Source organism: Nanorana parkeri, unplaced genomic scaffold (genome assembly GCF_000935625.1).
Source record: "Nanorana parkeri isolate BGI_ZX_2015 unplaced genomic scaffold, ASM93562v1 scaffold10, whole genome shotgun sequence".
Lineage (NCBI taxonomy): Eukaryota > Metazoa > Chordata > Amphibia > Anura > Dicroglossidae > Nanorana > Nanorana parkeri.
In genome coordinates, this window is record NW_017306278.1 from 4305843 (window position 1) to 4321224 (window position 15382).

At 45.4% G+C, this 15382-nt stretch overlaps 1 protein-coding gene across 1 annotated transcript in view; it reads left to right on the forward strand.

Annotated features, from left to right (window-relative positions):
- TTC17 (tetratricopeptide repeat domain 17) overlaps positions 1 to 15382 on the forward strand; it is a 62473-nt gene that overhangs the window by 21045 nt on the left and 26046 nt on the right. The window contains exons 9-16 of the mRNA XM_018555495.1: positions 156 to 316; positions 1311 to 1423; positions 5751 to 5888; positions 6146 to 6261; positions 6935 to 7103; positions 7193 to 7270; positions 8502 to 8726; positions 13505 to 13691. Coding sequence (XP_018410997.1) covers positions 156 to 316; positions 1311 to 1423; positions 5751 to 5888; positions 6146 to 6261; positions 6935 to 7103; positions 7193 to 7270; positions 8502 to 8726; positions 13505 to 13691 — 1187 coding nt within the window. The remainder of the gene's footprint in view (positions 1 to 155; positions 317 to 1310; positions 1424 to 5750; positions 5889 to 6145; positions 6262 to 6934; positions 7104 to 7192; positions 7271 to 8501; positions 8727 to 13504; positions 13692 to 15382) is intronic.

A 15382-nucleotide genomic window follows, 5' to 3' on the forward strand; every position in this document is an offset into this window, starting at 1 on the left:
CTTATATAGGTGACCCATATATATATATCTATATAGATATATAGATAGATAGATATATATATATATCTATCTATCTATATAGATATATATATTAGTTGCCCCAAAGCCATTCTTGTACAGCACTGAACAGGTCACTCCCTGCTCTGTCTTGATAGGTCTCTGCAGAGGACTCTGAATGAGCTGAAGGAATATCAGAAGCAGCATGACCATTACCTGAGACAGCAGGAGGTTCTGGAAAAACATAAGCTGATCCAGGAGGAACAGATCCTTAGGAACATCATCCACGAGACGCAGATGGCCAAAGAGGCTCAGCTAGGTAATCCCAGGATGTCGTCTTGTTTTGTTGAGCAGTTATTGCAACCTATGCTCAGGACAGAACGATAACACACACAGAACAATGAATCCTTTCCTGAACAATGGTGTTTATTCAGCCTTTTGGCACCATATACCCTTTGGTCTGTAAAGTCAATAGTTGCTCAGCAAGCCATAAGAAACCTGCACCCCAGATACACGTTTAAACCCTATTTGAACAAGGCCACGTTTTTCATTTCCAGTCTACACATGCATTTGAGGGAAGATGTACAGGCAGTGGCGTCACAAGGGGGGTGCAGCCGGCACCCGGGTGACACCAAAATGACTGACAGTCATTTTGGCGTCACCCCCCCCCCTCTGAAAAGTCGGGCGAAGGGGACCCGGCGGCATACCTTATCCCGCCGGGTGAGTGTTCCCTATTCTGTCTCCCGGCGTCCATCACCAAGATGGCCGCCGGCAGGTATCAGAAGGGTGCCGCGCGTGCGTGGTGATGTCATGCGCAGTGGAGAGTCGGCGGGGTGACGTCATCGCGCAGTGGCGAGTGGTCGGGGTGGCACCCCGGTAATCGCTCCGGGTGTCACTCAGCCTCGGGACGCCCCTGATACAGGTACATCCTCTCAGAACAATGCGCCAGCGGACTGCCCGTTTTAATACAGTGGACAGTCCGCAGGTGGTTAATTAAAATATAGATTACTTAGAGGGGTTGTGTGGGGAAAGGTGCCTATCCTAAATTTATAAATGATCAGACCGTTAATATATTCAGGCAATTTGTCAATTTCACAATCACTTTACTCTAGTGGTGATCACTGACAAGAAGAAAAGGTCTTCAATGTCATTAGGTAGCAGGAGAGTGACTGCCATCACAAGCAGAGCCTGGAAACATTCAGACAAGTAGAGAAAACATAAAGTTAATAAACCGTTCATAAAATGTATATTTCTTTGTTACATTTGTATTCAGTATTCTTTTATTTTACCGGTATATTTTTCTTTTATCACAGGAAACCATCAGATTTGTCAGATAAGCAGCCAGAAGCACAGTCTGCATTGTCCCTGGGATCTGCCAGTGCGCTATCACCGGGGGGACATCTTTGAAAATGTGGAACATGTATTGGTAAGGATGGGATTTAATCAAATTTGGGAATTTTTTCTTAGTTCCTCTCGGTATTTACACTCTCCTTGCTAGTTCATTCCTAGGAAGATTTAGGAACACTCACACACAGGGAGCTACAATGAAAAAAAATTACATCCGATCAATCAAGTTTCAACCAGCTTGGTAAACGTAAAAAGGACAATACTCTGAGTATGAAACACATATCCCAGAATTAAGACTCGCTAACCAGCAGAGAGAACCTAATCGAATTTATTCCCTCAAATCTGAGGTGCTGGGTAAGTGCATGTTCAAAAGCCACAGGCCTTGTAAAAAAGACAGCACAGAGAACATTCATGCATGAAGATTTCTTATTTATAACCATGCATCTTGGACAGCAGCATGACAATGAAGCGCCTGGGCGCATTACACAGTCTGCAAGTCTCATGGCATCATCATTACTCCCATAGATGAAGACCAACCTATTGGTGTACTATCGCTGATGTATATTCACCAGTGATTATAGCAGAACTCCAACTTTGTGTATAAAATTTGTAATAATTGTGTTCCTCCATTATGTCCTGATACCTCCATTTCTCCTATGTCACCAGCCTGAATAAAATTGCAAAATTAGTTGTAGTTTCCACTTTATATAAAGAAATAACATGCAGCTACTCAACAGTAACCATTGCACAGCCATTTCCTGTTGGAGCCGAGTCGTTTAGACTCCCATCTACTACAGAGGTGCTGTCAGATGTTACCCCATGTTTGATGATGGGTGGGATTAAATAAATGGCAATTAGCATGGAATGCTGCCCAGTAATGCCTCCCTCCAGAGAGCTGCGTTAGCCAGCTGTGGGAAGTGATCGCATATCACAGTACTCTGCTTTCACCGCCTACAGAGCAGCCCATAGCTGCCAAGAAATGTCAGGAGTCTGAAAGAATTATGGGACGTGTAGTTTGGAAAATAACGTTGGCAGCACACTGGCGCCCTGCACTTGCAAGAGGCTCGGGAGAGCAATGTCATCACGGGGATTACAAAACCTCGATTTACAGCAATAGAGGCAACATTTGTCAAAATATTACACTGTGGCTGCTGTGGACGGCAACATACATTGGGGAGGCAAGTAAATCCTAGAGCTGAGCATTAAAATTGTATGCAAGCTTGTCTGGAGCCTCCCCTGCTCCTCAAAGTGACGCTAAACTCAGGAATTAAATCCTAAAATTGCATTCAGGTACCTCAACTACTAACCAAACGTATATTATTTGTGTATCACTCGGCTGTAGATCATCAAATCATCTGTGAATTGGTGCTGACACTGTCCTTCCTTCTGGAGGGGGGCTACTTATGTTCCCCATGGTCCCTGTGTGTGTTGTAAAGTAGTCAACCGTTTCAAGTTTGCTTTTTTGGGAATTAAGTTAATTTTCACGGCAAAGAGGGACTTTGCAATTAAAGGAGAACTATGGGGTTAGGGCTTTTCCCCATAGTTATCCTAAGGGTAACGGGAAGACACAAACTAGCGTCCTTCCGTCACCCAAAGCTCAGTATACCGCGAGCTACAGCTCGCGGTATACTGAGACGCCGGGACGGTTCCCGACATTACTGTCGAGATTCACCCAGCTGTGTGATTGACAGCTGGCTCTGCCTATCTAGAGGCAGAGCCAGCTGTACCCGTCCCCTCCCTGTCTGTTGCGCCAGTCAGTGCTGGAGGATCGGAGAGGGGGAGGGGGGAATCCCTGCAGGTAGCCGTGAGTGCCAGTCACAGCTCTCTGCAGGGATAGATCGAGAAGTGAGCGAGCGATCTATTGAGCCGACCTGTGACAGTTTCATTGTCACACGTCGGCTAGAACTATGAGGCTGAGTGATCTTCACTCACCTCATAGTTTTCCTTTAATTGCAATGTATCTAATCACTCTTCATAACATTGTGGAGTATATACACATTGCCATCATACAAACTGAAGCAGCAGACTTTGTGAAAATTAATATTTGTGTCATTCTCAAAACTTTTGGCCACGACTGTACAGGGGCACATCACACAGAGAAAATAGCAGCTGCTCCATTCCATGGGTCTTCCAGTAAAAAGTTAATGCACCCCATACGCCAAAGTGTAAACAAAACCATGTGTTTCATGCAGCCCAGTGCAGTAAAGAGTACGCAGATCTATATAATGGGGAGTCAGTAAATGCATGGTCCAACACACCAGGCTTTACTACTCAGTAGTCTAACTAAAGGGCTTGGACTCTTAAGAGTGATAGAGTACGGATTTTGTACAGAGTATACAGGTGGATTGAAAGAGGAATGAAGTAGGTCATCTGTTGTAAATTGAAACAACCTTAGCTAAACAGAGGTGGAGGCTGGCGACATCCCCTATCAGCAACATACAGTACCACCCTGATGTCTTTACCCCTGGCAGTGCCACACCTCCAGTTATGTATCTGCATCTAACCGGTGCCGCAGTAAGGTGAATGTATAACAGCAATCACGCCTTGAGCCGTGTGCTCCGGCTAACCCTTTAGAACTGCTTACATGCAGGGGATTCCCTTCCATCAGATGAACTGAAGATGCCATGTAACTAATTAGTGAAACATTTTCTAGATGGGTCGGCATGTCCAGTTGTGTTTTTGATTCCCATCCACTAGATTTCCCTGACATACATGGCTAAAAACGTTCATACGTGTGTGCACTTTGCTCAGTAATACACAAAACCTACAACTGCACTTGTGATGTGTGCGCATGTGCATAATAGATATCACCAGCACTCCATGATATGTGCTAGAAGTAAAGCACTTTTATTCAATCGTCACATGCGTCAAACAGCCGCATGTGACGATTGAATAAAAAGTGCTTTACTTCTTGCACATATCATGGAGTGCTGGTGATATCTATTATGGACTGTATCTGACACAGCGCCATCCGTGTTGTCACTTCAAGCACCAACCGCTCACTCAAGGTCTGTACGGTGTATGGAGTGCAGGTGATTTCGTATTATCGTGGGCACATGTGTAGCACAGTGTACAATTCCAGCATCTGCCGAGTTCCGGGATGAATGAATGAAGATCCAGAATCCGGTAGAAGCAGATGAAAGAAATGATATCGGAACTGGCAAGCGAGCTCATGGACTTTGTATCTCCTGGAGCAGAGGTAAGTATAGTTCCACTTTAAGCTGAACTCCAAGATCCCGCCCACTTAGGATTATCTGGATCCCTCTTTTTATGCTCAATAAAGTCGCCGTACATATTTAAAATTAATGCCTCACTTTTTTTTTTAAATCTTTTTGCTTATTTCCTGAGACGTCTTTGGCTGATTGGAAAAATACATTGGGGGGAATTTATCAAAACTGGAGCAGAAGAATCTGGAGCAGTTGCCTGTGGCAACCAATCAACTTCTCTTTTCAGTTCAGTTAAGGTTTGAAAATGAACGGTGGATGCTGATTTGGTTGCCGTGGACAACTGCTCCAGATTCTGCTTTCTCCAGTATTAATAAATTCCCCTCATTGTTCCTTGGTGGCGAAGGAGGTATGATCTATGCAGGACCCACATGTGCATGGACAACTTTGTGGGCTTGTACGTGAGCGGAGCTCAGGGCTATGATGGCAGAGCATAGCTGTCAAGCAGTGGCTGTGGGCTGGTTACAACCAGGTGCTGTGGAGATCATATGCACCCAGAGAGGAAACGCAACCAAAAGCCATTTCTCCATTGGGAGGAAACGGTGCACAGTCCGGAAAACACAATAAAAAGGAGGGATAAGGGAACTGTTTTTTGAAAGAACGGAAAAAACGGGCTTTAAAGGAGAACTATGAGGTGGGTGCTTTTCACTCACCTCATAGTTCTAGCCGACCTGTGACAATGAGACTGTCACAGGCCGGCTCAGTAGATCGGGAGGTGAGGGAACACATACCGGCGTTCGCTCACCTATCGATCCTGTCACGGCTCTCTGCCATGACAGGGGAGGGGCTGGATTCCCTCCTCCCCGCTCCTATCCGCCAGTGCTGACTGGCGGAACGACCGGGGGAGGGGGCCGGTACAGCTGACTCTGTCTCTAGATAGGCAGAGCCAGCTGTCAGTCACGCAGCTGGGCGGATCCCGGCACAATTGTCGGGATCCGCTTCAGCTGCGGCGTCTCGGTATACTGCGAGCTACAGCTCGCGCTATACTGAGCCTAGGGTGACGGGAGGACGCTAGTTTGTGTCCTCCCGTTACCCTAAGGAGAACGATGGGGAAAAGCCCTTACCCCATAGTTCTCCTTTTAAAAAAGTTTGTACCTTTCCTCATAATCTATTCCTGCTTGCTGGAGTTGTGTGTCTGTAGGAGTTTATTAGTTGTAGACACTTGTATTTCTTTTTTTTTAGTTTGGTGAAGACACTTCATCTGCGTACATGACATCTGTGAATACAGACCAGCAAGCCAACCAGACTGCGTTCCTACAGCGCCCTCCGGTGTCACGTTCTGCCTTAAGAGTCTGGGACAAAGATGCTGCCATGTTTGATGTGAGTAAAGATCTTCTTTTTTTTTCCTGCAGAGTTTACTTTGCTCCATTTTATTTACATAATTCCAAATTCCTCCTCATTAAAATAGGATTTTGTTGGGGAAAACAAAAATCATGATCTGCAGAGCATTGCAGAATATATCAGTGCTATATAAATAAGGAGCCTTTACATGTATTTTAAGTTTTGTGTATCCCAGTGTGTTTTATATTGATGGAAAGTCTGGGGAAGGTTTAATACGGGACGACTTGTTTTCGTAGAAAGAAACGGATCACCTGTGGCCCAAGAGAGAGGACTGTGTCATGAAGTTCCCCACGGTTCCTCTACCTGAAGAGCTTCCAAAATATCATCTACCTCCTGTGCAGTCAGGTCTGAGGTGAGTCTGGTCCCAGGGGGGCTTGTTTTATGGATGTGTTTCAGTACCAGTTAATTTCTACGTGGTCCTTGGCGTGTTGGTATTTGAAATGAGGAATGTGTAAGATTGTGAGCTCTCTAGTCAATCCAAGCAGTTAGTAAAAATGAAACCAACAGTACAAGTGTATGTGTGTGTGTATATATATATATATATGGCTTGAAAAATTTGGCGGTGTCTCACCAGTCAGTCAAAAATGTCACCAGTCAGCATGACCTGACTATAGCCTTGCAAATCGGCCTTCTGCATAACGTCATTGTGACTGGAAGGAGGAGGCTGATACTAAGGACCAATCAGGTGTGCTTCATACACATGTGGTGATGGAAGGAGTGGCAAACCTAAATACCTTCTGCTTCTCCTTCCTTGTCCAATCACAAGCTGGGGCAGGGCAGTGACCAGCTGTGCTGACCTTTTAAAGCTCAACTCCAGGATAAGCAAACATTGTCTAAATACAAGAGGCATGTGTATTCTTGTCAATCAGCACCTGGCCACACCTAGTACCACCCAATGCTTTCTGGGTTGATAGCACTCCCTCTGGTTCTGAAACACTCTCTCTGTGAGCTGCATTGTCTGGGAAGGGGGAGCGTGTGAAGCGGACATAGCCCTGAGATAAATTCTTGTGATTTTTTCCTTTTAGTGTCAGTCCGGCTGTATTGAAGCATATCGAGGCAGGAAGTGACCTGCCAACGCCAGACTGCACCTCTGTTGCAGATGTGCGCAAAAATGAGACACTTCAGAGGCTGCTCGCGGAGCTGGAGGGAAGGCTGGACCTGCAGGAGCTGAAGCCTGATAGGCACGCACAGCGGGTATGTACACAGAGTTGTCACCGATTGATGATATTTGAAGTGCAAAGCAAATGATGTGAAATGTCACTTGCCTTTTCTTTCATATGTAGGCCGTGGACAAACTCATCAATAACCTCAGTATTTCGGAAGACGATCTGCGGGGTTCTTTATACCACTCTCTTAACCAGGTGAGCAAAATCCCAGACTACCGCTGCCCTCCCCACAAAAACATCACCTTTTCAGTGGCTTTGGCTCGAATGCCCATTCTTTGTCACTTTTTCTGAAGGGTTGTCCCACGCAAACCTCATGTCTCTCTTAGGGCCTGTTCACACGACGTCCGTTTTCTGTGCTGACCTGATCCGTACGCTTCTGCACTAAAAAATGCATCCCAATGTATCCCTATGTGTTTTATGGGCTACAGTTCTCACGTGCGCAGTCCACTCAGGTTACGACAGAAAAATACTGCATGTCACATTTTGTCCGGTCAGGAAACGGACCGGAAACGCAAAACGCGTCAAAAACACACTGCAGCTAAGATACTGACAGCCCCACTCCAGCAAAAAAAAAAAGATTTTTTTTTTTTTTTTTTTTACAGGAACGCATCAAAAACGCAGCCAAACACATATCACTGCGTCTGCTTATCCGGACCTGAAACTCATGTGAACAGGCCCTTAAAGCTAAACTCTGTACACCAACGCTTATTTAAATATATTTTTTTAATCGCTACGGAGGATATAGGTCCACTCTGTGCCTTTTCCCCACTCTAAATGCCCATACATTTTAATTGATGACAGGTTCAGATTAAAATAAGTCATAAAAAGCAAAGTAACAGGTTCCCGTTATAGCAGGCAGGGTAAGCATCCTGTAGTTTCAGCATTCCCTCACTTTCTCCACAACATAAATGTAATATATTGTATCTCGCCTGTTCTTAGATGTGATGACTGCAATAGTTTTCAGTTTTCTGGCTTTTTTACTTTTTCACCTGGTGTTCATGCCAGTAACCCACTTCCTGTCCTAGGGTGACAACGCATCTCCTTTCTGATTTGGATTATAGAGCACGTCCCTCTTGCTCTTCTATTGCATAGAAAGGAGATGTTCTCTAGTCATCAGAACTGGGAGGGCTGATCACATTGCTTGAGGTTTCAGATCAGCAGAGTGTACAGGAAGTTAGGAGGTTCTCAGTGTTTCTGGCAGGATCAATAAGTATTTTTCTGTACATGCATTGTTGAACACAAATATAGGGAAATGTCCGTGCATTGCAGAGATGTACAAAATGTGTGTTTTTTTTGTTTTTGTTTTTGTTTTTCTTCCTTTTGCAAAGACATATATTTGCATTGCTTAGTGGGGTATAGATCTGCCTATGGATTTTCAACGGAGATATCTTTAACCCAGTGTGTGTTTGTTTTTTTTTCTTTTTAGCCATCGGGACTTGCATGGTCTGTGCTGAACGAGGCAGCTCTGTACTGGCGATCTGTAGGAAACTGCACCCAGGCCATGGCTTGCCTGCGCAAAGCGTTGAACCTTGCACCATCTCAGCAACAACATATTCCACTGGTGAATCTGGCCAACCTACTCATGCATCACGGGCTTCATCTAGAGGCCAGTAAATTACTTCTTCAAGCAATCACTATAGACCACTCAGAGGTAAGCGCTTTTTTTTTTTTCTACTCTGTGGAGCTGCTGCCATTTTATATTATTATTGAAGGGATTTAAAGACATCCCCTCAATGCCAAACTGTGGGATCTTTTGACCCTTAACTCGCATTCCCCATAGAAACAAAAAAACGTATAGGTTCTCAGAAATACCCCCTCACGTTTTGATTAATTTATCATTTTCTTCATGATTTCATCAGCTCCTTCTGCATAGTTTTCTGTACTGGGGGAAGATATAAGCAGACAGCATGCAATACATCCCACATGTTTCCAAGGAAGGAAAGATAAACTGCATTTCCCATGAATCATTGGGGAACGCACTGACCTGCTGGGCATGCATGTGGGCGTTGCTTAAGGTTATTGACAGACAGTGCTTTAGAAATAAAAGCAGATTTTAGGACATTGATTCCATGGCCATGGGCAGTTCTCAACCGAGTGCTGCGCAATAGTAGCTGTCCACAAAACAAGGCAGTGACGCAAGTACTTGTCTTCTACAGATATCTACACATAGGAGGGAAAGTGAGCGGTAGCCATTTCTTCATAAAGGCTGTTACACACTGCACACAAAGCAGAGTGGAGCGGTGGCAGTGTGTCATGTAATTTTCTCTCCGGCACGTCAGCTTGCGAGAGCTCGCATAGCTGAGTGTGCCGAGTTGAAAAATTTCCCACGCGTCAGGATGCGAAGTCCAGCCAGTTGCGAGCCGATTGGCTGAAGGTGCACTCAGCTTAGACACTGCACACGAAGCTCCGTGCCTGACAGCTTTTCTTCGCTCTGCACGGCTTTGCGTGCAGCGTGTCACGGGCTTAAGGCTGAAATATCTGTGCACGGTCAAAGATAGAAGGAACAGGGGATATATGGGACTTATTTGGGGGCACAGAAACTGTGTAAAGATGGACTGCAAAAAGAAAAGGGGATTTTTTTGGAGTTAAGCTTTAAGGGGTTAGGTCACTTTTTCACAAATAATGAAAGGGTCAACCAAATCACAACACCCTCCACAGCCCACCTCCAGTCCCTGCTGCACTTGGCTGCTTGACAGCCTCCAGCCACTCACGCCAGCCAGTGTTATGGGCGGCACACATCATAACTTTACTACACAGCCCCATAATTCTGGCAATAGCAAGTTGTCATTGGTCAGAGCAGCCACGTGTCCCAAGTGGAGTTTCTAACTAATTGTGACCACGATGACCAATGTCCGCTCACCATTTCCAGCATTATGATTCCACTCGATCTCCGGAGCTGTATATGTGAAGTGTGTGATACATTTACACCAGCTGTCACGGGCAGCGGGAGGTTGTCATTTAAGCAGCTAAGTACAATGGGGACCGAGTATCGAGTTTACCTTTTTAATCTTTTTGTCAAAAGGTGAACTAACCCTTTAAAGTGGCTTCTATTAGAAATCTTTACTACGTCTCTCTAACAGGAGTTCATAAGTACAGTTTAGTGTCTCAGAGAAAATACAATGAAATGTAGCTTTAGCATGAAAGCAAAGTGACGGGGCCTAGGGAGCGCTCTGCTCTTCTAGCTTCGTGGGAGCCTTTCATCAGCCATACCTCACCTACTCCTGCTTCTTGATTACTGTATTTTATTGATGGTCTCATCAAAGGTCTTGGAACAAGAAGAGCTGTTTTATAAGGACACTGGACTAAAGAGCAGCTACAGAATGCCTGCTGCTTCATTCACAACTGACTTGCCTTATACTGCTTGAAGGATATAAGATTTTCTGAGTTTATTTCTGCATTAAAAACCCCACCAGCACCCACAAGATAACACTCCACTAGTACTTCACCCCTGTGCAGTTGAGCAGGATGTACCCATCTTCCCCATCGACATGCTGGTGGGGCTGTGGCCAGATTGGCAGCTTATACCACACTCTTTGGTCTTGTAGGGGCCTTACAAGTTTCTGGAAACAAATTTTCCAACAGATCTCGCTGGTATCGGGCATATTGACACCTCCCAACCCTGCGCTAGGCCTGTTATCAATAGGGATAGTGGAGTTTCCCTCTACATATTGCAATATAATATCCCACATTTTACTGGCAGCTAGATTGACCATTGTAGGACACTGGAAGAGCCTAGACTCTCCAAACCTTTCTAAAACGTTGGCTATAATTAGCCTTCACTATGCCTATGAAAAATGTATGTCATTCAGAGATGGATCACATAAGAGGTTTTGTAATACATGGAAATACTGGCGTACTTGAGTTGATATATTATTGTTAGGGATGCACCAACATATCGCCCGAAACTTTTGGCATAATGCCGAAAGTGCCATTTTCCTGCCGATCGGCGCATCCCTGCTTTCTTTCCTCCCCGCTGGGCGCTGCTCTGTGTCCCAGGGGGGAGGAGAGACACTGTGATAGCCGAGCACTGTGAGCGGCTGGCGTCTCTTCCCACACCGCTCAGCCTCCTATGAGTGGTGTGTGGGCGGAGACAGGCCGTGTTGTCACAGGAGTCTGAGTTCTCCTCCATACACCGCTCGATCAGCCTGTGACAGCGTGTCAGAGAGGAGAGCGGTACAAACACTCAGTGATCGTTGAGTGTTTGTAGATAATTGAGGATATGGTATGTGTACTGTATCCCCAATTATGAATGAATGGGAGTGATCATCACTTCCTGTTCATTCATAGTTATAGTAAACATGCCATGTCCTCATGTTAGGAATGAATAGGAACACTCAGTATAGAGGATTCCTGTTCATTGATAATAGGGGACACAGAAAAAGAGATTGAGGACTCTGTGTTCTCAATCTCTTTTTCTATTTTAGAAGGGAAATATCAGGGGTCTGTTTAGACCTCTAATATTTCCCCGAAGCCCCTAAAAGTAAATTAAAAAATAAAAATATTTAATAAAAAAATGAATGAATAAATAAAAAATAAAAAAACATTTTCGGTTTCGGCCTGACAATTTTTTTTTTTTTATTTCGGTTTCGTTTTTAAAATTTCCATTTCGGTGCACCTCTAATTATTGTACCAGTTTTTAATATTGTCCGTGTAAGTGAAGGCGAATTCCCCCTTAGGCGATGCATTACTGCCCTTGTTCGCATTTTCTTATGTGCCTTTCCTTTCTTCTTACTTGCCTACACCTCCTGTTTTTATCTTTTTATTCTCCCTTTCTCCTTTCCCACCAAAGTTCACCAGCTGAATGCAATTTATGTACATGTATCTGTACTTGTTTGCACGTTCACTTTGCAATTGTAATGTCTTACCTTGTTTATAAGATCACGAAAATCTCCAATAAAAATGTATTGAGAAAAAAAAAACCCCCACCAGCAGAGACTATGCTATCGGTGTAAGATTTGTATTGCTGTCTGTGCCCCCACTAAGGAGATTCACCTTATTTTTGTTCTCATGACCATTGTCACTAGAACTATAATTGAGGGAACATCCAAAATTTTGAGTTGTAACCAGAACAGGAAGAGAGGAGAAGTCACCCATTGGAGACACCTGTTCAGGTGACAACTATTTAAGAGAATGTTTACCATCAATTTGGGGTAGATTTCCTGGAACTACCTGTTGTGTCAGGGCAGGAAGTGAAGGGAAATCTCGCCAATGGGACACAAGTTTTTTTTTTTTAAACTCGTCTACTGCTTTTTAAAGGAGAACTATGGGGTCAGGGCTTTTCCCCATAGTTCTCCTTAGGGTAACGGGAGGACACAAACTAGCGCCCTCCCGTCACCCTAGGCTCAGACGCCGCTGTAGCTCGCGGTATACTGAGACGCCGCAGCTGAAGCGGATCCCAACAATTGTGCCGGGATCCGCCCAGCTGCGTGACTGACAGCTGGCTCTGCCTATCTAGAGGCAGGGCCAGCTGTACCCGCCCCCTGCCCGGTCCATTCAGCCAATCAGCGCTGGCGGATCGGAGTGGGGAGGGTTGAATCCAGCCCCTCCCCAGTCACGGCAGAGAGCCGTGACAGGATCGAGAGGTGAGCGAACGCCGGTATGTGTTCGCTCACCTCCCGATCTACTGAGCCGACCTGAATTGCATGGTAGGTTGCACATTAACTTGCATTGTTTTAAAGTGGTATTAAATGCTCAATCTTTTTTTCAGTAATGAATCCAGATCAAACATGTATAGCTCTGCAAAGTATCTTTTTAAATGTTTGCCTATGCACATCGTCATTGTGTTTCCGAACAGCTCCAACTCTCTCATCTCCGCTTCCTTGCATTTTCTGTCCAGTACAGCAGCCATCCATATACTAGCTTGGAGGAGAGGGGTGCTTTGGGGGTGTCTTGCCTTGCTGTGCCTGTTTGTTTCGTGGAGACACACCCAGTATATTAGCGCACACACAAGAGTGGCTCCATAGGACCCTGCAAGGAAAAGGAGCCACCCTAGAACATGTTAATATCAGGGCCAGTGCTCAGAAGACCAGCTGGTCCTTCAGGAAACAAACTTTTGAACGCCAGGGAGCAGCATCCATTGTAAGCGATTTAATCAGCATTTGAAATAGCTTAAAAATACTTTGACTTTAAAATGACTCTAAGGAAGCCCATTAATTTAAATGGGCTCAAAATACACCAAAAAAAGGCATCTGAAGCATTTTTGGCAGGTTAGTGTATTGCTCTGCACTGCAGCATCCATCCATTGGTGAGATGCTTTGGGGTGTCATTCAGAATAAATAGCAATGTTCGCACAAATCGTGCAATTCAAGTTAAAACAGTGCAAGACGTGACTCCAGCTGAAATATTCATATCCTGGCCAAAGTTCTTCTTTAAAAGTGTATTTTTTGTTTTGTTCTAAATTATTTTAATACGTTTCCTATTTTTACACAGCCGTTAACGCTGCTGAGCCTGGGAACCGCCTACCTCTCGCTTAAGAACCTGACGGGCGCACTTCAAGTCTTCCGCTCAGCTCTGGACATTCGCAAGCCGTGTACGGAGTGTGAGGGCAGCTTACAGATGATCCGGTGCCTGCAGCTTTATCCTCTCCTGTACAACGTCAGCACCTCGGTGTGCAGCGGTAAGCATTGCGCCCCGCTCTCTTTTCACGGCGCCCCGCATGGGGTTCACGGACTTCTCTTCCAATGACCTGTTTTTATTTATAATGTCTTGCTGCTGCTTTACAGCTGGATTAATGTTATTTAAGTATTCAAATAAACCCGTTTCCTGACTTTAGCTGCTCCGTGCATTGTCCCGTGCTTACTTCGGTTGTTTTATGGCTGGTTGGTTGGTTGCTCAGAAGTTACATTTTCATTATACGGTGAGCTTTGTGTTAGTTGTAGATGACGGAACCTCTTAGGGATCTTTTTATGAATGTGCAAAATCACCGTCAACATTTGCCTTTGTTAACCTGGTTGGCAAATGTTAAAGAGGGTGAACGATGTCTAAAGCAAAGGTAGGGTGAATGTGTCACCAATCTACTTACATGGGAAAGAGAAGAACTCCAGATACTGGCAGTGTAGAAGGTATAAATCAGGGTTTATCCCTGCTACATATAACAGAGGCGGTTGGCCAACACCTGTATGAGGAATCTGATGAGTGCAGAGATATTTACCTGTAACTTCAGTCGGAAAAGCAAAGTAACACTTGAGCTGGCCAAACACCTATAGATTATCTGCAGATTGGGGATGCAAAGATAACGATGATACGGTAGTATCTGTGCCGATTGCCGAGTATATGGGCGAGTACTCGTACTTGCCCAAATGCTCCGATGCCTAGCCCGACACTTCATGTATCAGGAACCTGGTCAGCGAGTCAACACACACTGCCCAACTTCCTGATTGGCCGGGAAACCGGCTCCATGCAACGGAGCATGGAGCCGGCTTTCCAGCCAATCAGGAAGCCGGGCAGCATGCAATGACTCGCTGCCCAGCTTCTTGATTGGTTGGGAAGCTGGCCAATCAGGACGCTGGGTGCCGTGACTACTAATGTATTGGGTATCTTACAAATGCCATTTAAAAAAAAAAATCACGCTTAGGTTCACATTAAAGGAGAACTATGGGGTCAGGGTAACGGGAGGACACAAACTAGCGTCCTCTCGTCACCCTAGGCTCAGTATACCGCGAGCTGTAACTCGCGGTATACTGAGACGTCGCAGCTGGAGCGGATCCCGACAATTATGCCGGGATCCGCCCAGCTGCGTGACTGACAGCTAGAGGCAGAGCCAGCTGTACCCGCCCCCTCCCCGTCCGTTCCGCCAGTCAGCGCTGGCGGAGCGGGGAGGGGGGAATCCAGTACCTCCCCTGTCACAGCAGAGAGCCGTGACAGGATCGAGAGGTGAGCGAACGCCGGTATGTGTTCGCTCACCTCCTGATCTACTGAGCCGACCTGTGACAGTCTCATTGTCACAGGTCGGTTAGAACTATAAGGTGAGTGAAAAGCACTCCCCTCATAGTTCTCCTTTTAAGTGCAGCGACCTGCTTTTTTTTCTGCACAAGAAAAATGCAAGTCGCTGCTAGTGCACGTAGAAAACATTTTTTTTACGTAGCCCGTTCACACCACAACGTGGGTGTAGTGTGCAGTTTTTGGCAGCACGCTGGATGACATCGCAAGTCACCACAGCACAAGACACCACGCAGCTCTGTGGGGACCTGAATGGAATGTACATTTGGAAAAAACTATACTGTAAGACTGCATCAAACTGCACAACCGCCAGACATGTCACAGCACACTAGCCCATCTGCTCTAATGGAGTGTGAATGTAGCCGAAAT